The 11,339-nt window shown below is 42.8% G+C and overlaps 1 protein-coding gene across 1 annotated transcript; it reads right to left on the reverse strand.

Moving 5' to 3' along the window:
- Positions 1-278: 278 nt before the first annotated feature.
- On the reverse strand, positions 279-10,098 carry LOC306828531 (uncharacterized protein; the record flags this gene model as incomplete). Its single annotated transcript, XM_079351048.1, has 12 exons — positions 279-831; positions 1,098-1,151; positions 1,244-1,378; positions 1,599-3,671; positions 3,798-3,903; positions 4,080-4,133; positions 5,912-5,998; positions 6,169-6,222; positions 6,738-6,839; positions 6,946-7,138; positions 7,270-7,432; positions 10,014-10,098. 12 exons carry the CDS (start codon positions 10,096-10,098, stop codon positions 584-586), a joined length of 3,354 nt encoding a protein of 1,117 aa, XP_079207174.1. The 3' UTR covers positions 279-583.
- Between the last annotated feature and the right edge of the window lie 1,241 nt (positions 10,099-11,339).

Consider the following 11,339-nt stretch of genomic DNA (forward strand, 5'->3'; position numbering starts at 1 on the left):
CCAAAGCCACATATTTACATATACACACTATCACACCTGACCGGGAAGGTGTTTAGGCTGACCTTTGACTTAGGCTGACTTTAAAAGGACAAGAAGGCCACGCCCCCACAGCCACATATGTGGACAGAGTAAAACACATTGATTACTACACATTCACAATACACTAAGAGCTTTCACTGATGCACAACTTTAATAAGGAAATAGATCACATTTCTATACCTCAAAAAGTGCACAGCCTTCAGATTCTAAAGGTGGTTTAAACACAAATTAATTCTGGCCATTTTCTTCATCAAAAAGAATTAACAAGCCTGCTAGATTTCTTGGCCTTCACTGAAGGGAGGTACAGGATACAACAAATTAAAACTCTGGTAAATAAACCAGTGACTGTGAGGAAGCTCACATGAAACAGAATGAAACATAACAGCTACATATTTTGGCAAACTGAAAATCACAAAAAGAACAGAGGCATGTGTTAACAGCCTCTCAGTAGTGGTCTGTACCATAGTGCAAAGAGTCTAAACATAAAGTGGGTTGAGCTGTGAGGAAAAAACCAGCATGAACCCTGAACACTGACATGATGGGGTTACTGTTTCATCTTCGCCTTCCTCTTGTTTGTGATAATTCTGTTTCTCACAAAGTCTCTTATGTTCTGAACTGAACGTTGCGACAGCACCGGCTCCTCTGCCTGCTGGCATTGGCTGCATTCAGCTTTGGAGGCAAGTTTTCCTTTGGAGATGTGAAGTGCAAAGTGTCTCATCACTGCAGCAACCTCAGCTTTTGTCCACATCTTCTTTGGTCTCGTTGCCTCAAACTCCAGATCTGCATTTCTTCCTGAAACATAACCCAGTAAATTAAGAAATGAAAGATAAAGATAGTTAGATTAAATCAAACCTTTCTTTTAAGTTTGTTAATAAATTTAAGTAAACGGGGTTTTTGCAGGGATAGGGAAGACACATACAGGTCTGTATTAAAGATATCACTGTCACTTATCTGTAATTCTATGGCCTAATTTAATGAATTTCATTTCTCTACATTTACCTGTTCTGGAGGTCTCATTGTTTCTTATCATTTCAACAAGGCTTTGAAGACTGTCTTACCTTCAGATGAAGGGGCCATCTCTCCTGCTGAGGATGTCTCTTGTGGCAGTATCTCTGAAAAAGACCAAACATGACTTGTGAAAAGAGTCTCATCAATAGACTGTTCCCCACCTCTGCTAAAAGAGAAGCCCATATGAGGGACTTACCGTGGCCCTCGGAGGTTTGGGCCTGACCCAGGTCTTCTTCTTCATCTACAGGCTCTAGTTGTTCGGCCTCTGTGCTTCTGCCCTCTGAGTCACTGCCACTGTCTTTGGCTTCAGTATCAGTGAATGACATCTCATCTAGAGAAAATAATTCATACAACAGCTGGACATTAGTGGATTTTCATTGGAATTTATATTTCAGAGAAAAAATCTGCAACAAAAAGACATGTTCTCATTTTTCAATACTGCTAGTTTGGGTAAATCGTAGAGACAGGGTAGAAAAATCAAGGTTGAGATATCCAAAAACAGCTTGTATGTACTTGCTTGAAAGTCAAATGGTATCAATATTAATACAAACCTTCAATTTCAATGTCATCCAGGGATTTTCCCTGCAGGCCAGCGAGATTGCCTTTTTCCATGGACAACAGTAGTTTTGAGATCTTTGCTAATTGTGTGGTTGGAACTGGCAACCTGTAAAAATCCCGGTGGACACGAATGTCGTGTCCGAGGAAGTCTGCAACCTGATCGAGTTCATTGTTCTTCAAATTCAGTATTTGTGACAGAGTGGCCACATGTTTTCGGAGATGGGTTGACCTGAGGAGCTCCGGGTGCTCGGCTCCACACTGACCTGCATAAAAACGCAAACAGTCTTGTCCTCTGTAGTGGCTCAGAGCTTTGGGTCTCGCAAAAAGAAAGACATTTTTCTCAGGGACACCACATTCCCTCCTCTTGCTAGTCAGCAGCGTCAGAGCATCTACCATCCATGGTGTGAGAAGAACAACAACCTTTCTTTCTCTTTTTCCAACTATTTCTACTCTGGTGAAATAGCTGCACAGCCTCTGCTCCAGCTTAGACAGTCCCATGGCCACATCTTGGTGCAGTGTTGTTCTGTCTCTCTCCTCAAAACCCCTGAGGAGCATTTTGGAGACTTCTCCAGCACGTCGCCGGTTGAACACGATGATTTGTGCCAAAGTAACCTTTGAAAGCTCAGCATAGTTCTTGCATGTGGCCTCTCCTCTCAAGCTGCCGACAGCTGCCTCTCCAGTCTTCTGCAGGTACTGGTGAAGTGTTCTAACATCCTCTGTAAAGGGCAGTGTTGTTGCTTTATTATACTTTGCACTACTCAGCGTGTTCAGAGCACTGTGGGACACCATCTCACACCACTTGGAGGTGTAAAGCTTACTGAATGTTTCACATGACTTGATCAGTCCATCATCTTCTGCCATCAGGGCCCTACACCGGACAATGTCACAGATTTTATGTAGTGTGTGCCCCAACTTCAAAGCCAGGCTTGGAGTGTGATAGGAGAGAGTCTTCTCATCAAATCCAGCAACTTTCTTGACTGCCTGAACAACTCTCTGAAAGTTGGAAGGCTTTAATGCCTCCTCCAAGCTGTGAATCAAGAAGTCTGTGCGCAGGCATATCAGCAGTCGTCCCACCTCACGGAGCTTTTGACGCATATATTCACACTTTGTGGGGTCCTGTCCGTGCCTGTTGTAAAGTGACTGGGCAAAATGAACAATAGAGAGGTCGTTCCGCACAGCCAGGCCAACCTCGTCCATCTTCATGGTGCTCAGGATCTTCCACATTCCACTGGAAAATTGTTGACTAAATACTGTTTCTTGGGCTGCAGCCAGAGCCAGCACTCTGCGTCGACCAGTTTGTTCCAGATCCTTGTTTCCTGGCCTGCATGGACATCTTTTGACATGTCTCCACAGTTCTTTGCGGATGTAAAGCCCCTGACAGTGCATGCAGTGCACAAAACGTCCAACCATAGCTGTAGCTTTTGGCTTCCTTTTCACTTTCAATGGTCCTGTTCCACCTTGGAGTACCGAACAGTTGTGTTTGAAGTTCCCCCTATTTCGCATTTTTTCAAATAATATCTTGCGCTCCGTTGAATCCTCAGGGAGATAGAAGGCATACGAAACTTCTGGGTGGGACATGTGTGTTTTCAGGTGACGAGTCAGTCTGCTTTGTGACTTTCCACATATAAAACAGTAGTTTCTAACAGTCAAACTGAGAGCAGTTGGGTCTTTATCTTCCTTCTTTGATGAGCCTTTGTCAGACAGTGCAGAATCGGATGTTTCAGTTGCAGTGCCATCCAAATCTCCAGAAGTTGAATCTGTTGTGTCTGAAGGATACATGTGAGCAGAAGAAAGTGGCCTACTTCTGTATGGAGCAGCTGTAACAGGAATACTTGTGTCCAAAATGTTAGATGTGGAGTTACTAGGTGAAGCAGCTTTCTCTGGATTTAATCCAGTTTGTGAGCGACGAGGCACCGTGAGGTAGGGGATGCTTGAATCTGAATCATAATCTGGCTCTGAGTCTGGTACATATTCACTTCCAGAGCTCGACTGCTCATCCAGGTCTGATGTTCGATCCTGATCATTCATCCGACTGTAGCAGGTCTGATGCCAGATTCCTTGACAAACTGTGAAAACATATGCAATGTAACGTAATATACATTGTTATACATGTCTTTGTTGTTTTGGTTTCTTACTCTATCTGCTCAATTTGACAAGTTTAATTTAGCACAATAATTCGTTAGATAAAGTACCTTTGCATTTAAACCCGACCCACGGCAAAGGGGTAAAGGGTCCAAGGCAATGAAGACAGCTGTCCAAGGTCGACATAGTAATGCACAGCAGACGATGTTTGGGACACTGCAGAGAAAAACAAATCTTTAGACCCTGAAGGACAAAACCTTTTGTAAACCTCCTGTAGGATTTCACTTCAAATACAACAAAAATAATCCCACACAATCTTAATTCATGGGAGGCCTTCATTTTAAGTCAGACTTACTGAGTGCACACACTAACATGTATATATGTATACATACGTCTTCAGGATGTCCAGCCTCGGACACTGTGGGAGACATGTCAACATCAGGGGGCTGAAAGAGAGACAGTTAGCATCAGAGCCTCTGTGTTACAGTACATGGGAGACATATTTGTGTTTTTGACAGATAAAAGGGGCCAACAAGCCACATGCACATCAATGGCTCAATCCCAAGTCCCTTATTTGCAGTCTCCTCGCTCCTCGTTCAAACAGGAAGTAGTTCCAGAGACGCCATGTTGAGGATCGTCCCAAAGCTCTTATAGCGAACGGAGGAGAGAGGAGCGAGGAGAGAGGAGGCTGATCCGAGGAGTGTGTATTTGATGAGAAATAATACAGTGTGTGTGTTTGATTACACAACATATACACACTATCACACCTGACCGTGAAGGTGTTTAGGCTGACCTTTGACTTAGGCTGACTTTAAAAAGGACAAGAAGGCCTTGCTCCCAAAGCCTCATATTTACCTATACACACTCTCACACCTGATTGGATGGTGGTTTAGGGCGACTTTAAAAAGGACAAGAAGGCCTTGCTCCCAAAGCCACATATTTACCTATACACACTATCACACCTGACCGGGAAGGTGTTTAGGCTGACCTTTGACTTAGGCTGACTGTCAAAGGACAAGAAGTCCTTGCTCCCAAAGCCTCATATTTACATATACGGTACACACTCTCACACCTGATTGGATGGTGGTTTAGGGCGACTTTAAAAAGGACAAGAAGGCCTTGCTCCCAAAGCCACATATTTACCTATACACACTCTCACACCTGATTGGATGGTGGTTTAGGGCGACTTTAAAAAGGACAAGAAGGTCTTGCTCCCAAAGCCACATATTTACCTATACACACTCTCACACCTGATTGGATGGTGGTTTAGGGCGACTTTAAAAAGGACAAGAAGGCCTTGCTCCCAAAGCCACATATTTACCTATACACACTCTCACACCTGACCGGGAAGGTGTTTAGGCTGACCTTTGACTTAGGCTGACTTTAAAAGGACAAGAAGGCCACGCTCCCAAAGCCACATATGTGGACAGAGTAAAACACTCAGAGGATAATGTCATGTTCAAGGTCTCCATTATTGATTACTACACATTCACAATACACTAAGAGCTTTCACTGACGCACAACATCACATTTCTATACCTCAAAAAGATTTTTTTGAAAAAACTTTCAAGGTCACAGCCTTCAGATTCTAAATGTGGTTTAAACATGGAGGCTCTTTCCAAACACTAGCAGGCTGTCTCCTCCTGTCAGTGTAGGTGTAGGCCAAGAAGTCGAGCAAGCTTGTTCATTTCTTTGAAAAAGAAAATGGCCAGAAGTCATTTATGTTTAAATATGTTTAACAGCACCGAAATAGAAATAGAATAGAAATAATAAAGTGTGTGTGTGATTAGAAGTAAGACAGTGCGTGTTTGTGTGGACATAAACAGCTGTTCGTCTGATTGACAGCTGAACGTGATCAGCTGATGTGGCGTCATGTGACGCTGTCGAGGAAATGACGTCTCATGTGTCTTAAAGCTGATTTCCTCTGTCCTCTCTCCTCGGCTTTGTTTCCTCCGTCCTCTCTGGTGGGCGGGACTAAGACGCAAGTGGAGGACACAACTCGGAGGACACTCGGTGCAAATAAGGGACTTGGGATTGAGCCCAAGTCACATACTCAAATGACTGCAGACTCTCTCTGATTCAAATGTAGCTTTTAAGTAGAGGGAAGTCTCCAGTAAACTGGTCCATACATTATAATCATTTCAGACTATATACACAAACACAGCACATGTAAACATTATGAGTCTGATAGTAAAAACAGAGACTATTAGAAAACTTACCGTACCTTTTTAAAACTGGGTTGCTGCCCGTGTCCTGGACTCAGCTCACTGTGGCTTAGAGACACAGGTGAGTCCTCTGTCTCCATCACACACTAAAGAACAAACAATGATACATGAGAGGAAGCACAATGACATTTCAATAGAGTTCTCACTATCACTATTAACCTCAAAAGAGGGCACAAAATCACTGAAGTGCATCCTGAATAGTTTTAACTCTTACAGACTAAGATGACTTAGAAATCATTCAAGCATGTTGACTCACCTGATCAGGATGTCCAGCCTCAGACACTCTGGGAGACGTGTCCACGTCAGCAGGCTGAGAGGAGACAGGGAGCGGTTAAACAATACCAAGTAACAGTGCAGAAGTTATGACATAATTATCAAGAGGTCAAATGTTTATGTGATTCATGGAGAATAGTTCTGGTAGAGGACGGGTCCAGGAAATGAAAATTAATGATTAGTGCTTTATTGAGAAGATAATTATAGACAAATCTAAAACCCATGAAGTTCACTAACAATGAAAGAATGTAAACAACTGACAGTGGACCATATAACATTTGTGGACCAAATAAAATATGTAAATATGAATAGATGATCTGAAGTTTTTACTAAAGAAGATAAAGCACACGGCTGTTTAGGCGTTTGAAAGGACACGTATGATAAGTCAAGTGTTTAATGTGAGTAAAGCACATGTAGGGTAGATATCTAACACAACCAGGTACGAGTGTTTACCTTTCATCACAGCATTGTGCCAGCTTCATTTGTCATCATTATTATTAAAACATAGTTATGAGCTGTTCAAGAGCACTCTGAAGCTCTACTTATATTCACCTTTTTAAAGAGTTCCCCACAGTCCTCTGTGGCTGTAGACGTGCCCCCCTCAGAGGTGGATGTGTCACCACGCTGCTCAGTGGACGACTCCTCACCACACTCCTGAGTGTTGAAAAACAGCAGATTCATTGTAAAGCATTCAGCCCTATTTCCCTCCTTTGTTTCCCTCTGAACAATGATCACTTTCAGCACATGTTCATATAATCACCTGTCCTCTCCAAGGCCAGTCCGAGTCACCATAGTCATAGGTGATCTCCTCTCCTGGCTCGATGTCTCGTCTTGCAAACAGACACAGATGGGGCTTCCCTTCTACATTTAGGTGCTTCATTTTAGCGTTTGGGTTGATGTGGTCATCGTTGACCAACCTTCCAAGTGACTCATCTTCTTTTGCTGCATCAACACTTCAAATACAAACGATCAATATTAAATACATGCATGTGTATATTTTCTGGATTAAGAGCCTATTAAGATCTGGACTATCAAATGCTCTGTGTTAAGTCACTGACATAAAGCATTGAGTTTTAATACATACCACCAAAATGTTCCATTATGGCGAAACTCAAACATGAAGACCTTCAGCTTGTTGTGATAAACTCGCTGTCTCTTCTCACATTCTTGTTTGCTTATTAGTTCACCACGATACTCCAACAGGAAGTCTCCTTTTTCAAATGGAACACAAGCAAAGACGCCCCGCCCTGTTAAAACACAAACACAAGTGATGAAGTCAGGAGAACCAGGACATTTTATAAGGCCAACAGTCCTTAGTCAGACCTATCTTACCCTTAAAAGAGCTGATGAACCTGACATCGAGGTCACCTTTGTCCTTCCCAGACGCAATACAGCACCTTGCATCTTCCTTTGGGTTTAAACGCCTCCGCCTCTGCATTCCTGTGTGTACTGTAACCCTATGTGTCCAGAGACAGAAGGAGGGTCAACATAATCACCTGGTACACAGAGACATAATATTAATAACTATATTTATATAGCACCTTTAAAAGCATGCATCAATGTGAAAGCTCACTACAGTAAAAATGTGATTTCCACACAGAAACTTTACATTTTACAGTTGTCTTGCATGCATGCATTATGTGACTTAAAATACATTTTTAGTGACTGAGTTGAATTTTGATATCACAATGTATAATATTAGTGTTTATTCCAGTTTACATCTTTACACATTTTCTGCTGATGGAAACATTACATTGTGCCTACTCACAATAATTTAGGGACATTGTTATTTACATGAGTGCTTTTTCTATGTGGTCTGAATTCTAATTAGATAAGTAATAGTATATAACAGCCCAACAATAGAGACAATAACAAAGATAGCCCTGGCATCATCCATGAACAGAAACACGGAAACACGCAGTCCTGCTTCTAGCTGATCACAGCAGGTCTACCTGTTGAGTTAAAGGGCCACGCGGAGCCGTCATCACGTGCGCGTCGGTGCGCAGCTAGGCTAATCGGACACGCGCAGACACGCAGCAGCTCTCGCTAATTTAAAGTTAAATCAGCAGAGTTACGGTCTAATACGATTTTGTAAATTAAGACGCCATATTAGTGATAGGAATTGCACATTGTCAGTAACGTAGCCGTTTAAATCCCCCGTTTATTTTAACGTGCATTAAATATCGCATGATTTTCAGTGAAAGTAACATTAACAAGTTACCAGAGCGCTTAAAAAAATAAACTTCCACTTCACAGAAAAACTCGGGTTCATTTAAAACTTAAACCTCATGTCAGAAAACATATAAATGAGCTGCTTACCTTTACTTTCATGGCCAGAAAAATCTCCCGCGAGTCCGGTCTTAGACACGCCCACATTGAAATGACGTCAGCTTATTTCCGGGTTTGTGTGTGTGTGTGTGTAAATTTAGAAAAAAAAAATCTAGAATTGCGGCTTGGACGCTACACACATACACAGAATTACAGGTGAGGGTATTAGACTGACAGTCAGAAAAATCATATTTATATGATGTTTAGAAATGAATCAACATCTGATTATTATCCCAGCTGTCTAGTAGAATCATTTTGCACTTGTTTTGGAGAAAAAATATTATTTTTTGACCATAAAAAATGTAAAAACAACTCTTGAATTAGACCGACACTGGCCGTGTCGGTCTATTACCAAATGTCCACTTTCCCCAGGTGAAATCTCAGGTGTTTTGTCAGTCTATACCATATAAACCAACACACACACACACACACACACACACACACACACACGTGACTAATAGGTTAAATATATGGAGACTTAAGTCGATGAGTCTGTCTGTAACTCAAAACGGGCTGCAGTAATAAAAGTAGTAAAACTAGATGCACTGAACTGGCTGCTTAGCAACATGACTGAGTCTTTTACTTGCTTCACTGATGATATGATAGGGATCATTGTCAGTGTGCACTAGCCTTCAGTCTGTGGTTTTGAAACAGGTGTCTGTAGAGTTCGATTTTTCTGGTCTCGTATCCAAGATGAGAATTCTGGGAATGCTGCAACTAATCCGCTTTTCTTTGTGTTCCCCTTAAAAACTCAAATCAACAACAAGTTGAACGTTGTAATATGCATTTTTTTGGGGCATTTGAGTTTCTTTTACTCATAAACGTATTTTTATTTTTAGCATCACGTTCATTTATAGGACCAATTTTACCTTTCTTATCAAAGTTTTGACTTCAAGAGAATCAAGCTAAAAAAAACAACAACAACAACTTCCTGTTTATTTCAGGTCCACTTACTCCGTTGGGGTCCTGGGTATTTAGTCCCTCCCCCACTACAACACACATGATTACATCACATGCATGGACCTGCATCAGACCCACAGCTTCATTATTTGACACAAATCCACGTTCTGTTAATCGGCCAGTGTGCAACAGAGAGAGAGAGAGAGAGAGAGAGAGAGCTCCTTGGACTTCCTGTGCTTTGCTCCTCAGACGATTCTTCTTCTTATAATTAGTCTGACATTTAAGCTCAAGCACAAAGAGCCTCTCCCCGCTTCGGCGTCATAAATAAAAGTTAAACGTATTACTGTAATAACTCCGTGGATGGATGAGAGTGCCTCGGTGTTTTTCCTTCCCTCCCTCTCTTTATGTCCTCCACACAACACTCAGCGTTCGCTTCACTTGATTAACCCTGAGAGGAGGACATTGTGTCTTCACAGGGGGGAGGGATAAAATAAATATAGACTTGCACGAAGGGAACGCACAATTACAGCCGGGTCTCTGCGGCCACTTAGGCCTGAAATAGCATGAACCGTGTAGATTTATGGAGCCCGGAGTCTTCACCTTCCTCCCGGGCCGGGAGCACAGAACAGTCCCAGTCGAGGGGCTCGTCGCTGGGATGAGGCTCGATACGGCCGGAGGGAACCATCCGCTTCAACCGGACTGCTGTCATCAGTGGTTAATAAGGCTGAAGGCAGCTTCTATCTTTATATAAATCCAATCTGGGAACACTTCCACGTTCATCTGATGACCATAAAAATCCTTTTGGAGAGACTGTCAGTGTAGCTGTTACATCCTTTTCCATTCTTCCTCTTTGTTTAGAGTTGTTCTAAGAGTGGCTTGTTATCTGTCATATGTCCATATATGTAATATATAGATTTATTAGATTTATAGGTGTTCATCTCTTGGCTTCCAGGTTTTTGCTCTTTGATTGGTTGCACTACAAAATCCAGCACGGTGCCTCCAGATTCAGCTTGAACCCGGGTTGCTCCCGTCCTTAGATCGGGTAGTTGTGTCTCCTGATTCCATCGTCCACATGATGGGAAAAAAAAAAAAAAGAGTGGTCGTCGTTGAAGTGTGTTTAGTGTCATTTTCTCAGACTCACTTTCAAGTGTTGCAACAGAGTCCAAAGTCTGGAAGATGGATCCCAGGGGAGCGAGGGTTTGAAAATGTGAACTTTCCTTAAAGCGCTGACTTTCATTTAACGCCTCACACACACTTAAGTTACGTTGTCTACGCCTTGAGTTTGTAAAGGGAGCGTTAAACCTGCTTCATGCTTCACGGTGAGGACGGCGTGCACGACCCCCCCGTGAGCGTCCGGTCGTTTCATACTGAGTCCGATTGTTACGATACACTATTGGTTGGACCCAGACGCACGACTCAGAGACAAGTTAATAGTGAACAGTAATTTAATAAACATGAACTAGTGACATGAGTGACAATGTGTGGGAGTCCTTGCTCGTCCGTGAGCAGTGAATGAGAATCTAGGGACAGTCTTTGTGAGGAAATCCTTAATCCCGAATCCCGAACGCGCGCGGTGAAGGCAGGTGAGCTAAACAAACAGGCAGACAGGTCGACAGGACGGAGGAGCAGGAGAGTCTTTGTGGGGAGCGCTGATGCAGGGAAAAAACAGGAGGAGGGTCAATACACGATAGTCACAAAACACTAAGAATCAAAACTACGAGAGAGCCTGATCAACGTATACTACCACTTGGGAAGACTAATAATCCGGCGCCGACTGTGTGTGGAGAGCGGCTTAAATACTGAAGCTGATGAAGATGAGCTGCACCTGGGAAACACACCTGCTGCAAATCTAGATAGTGGGAGGAGACAGGAGGAGCAGACAGACAGGGGAAAACAGACAACACACACCAGTAGGAGGGAACTAAA

The sequence above is a fragment of the Symphodus melops genome, assembly GCF_947650265.1.
Source record: "Symphodus melops genome assembly, chromosome: 8".
NCBI classification, from domain to species: domain Eukaryota; kingdom Metazoa; phylum Chordata; class Actinopteri; order Labriformes; family Labridae; genus Symphodus; species Symphodus melops.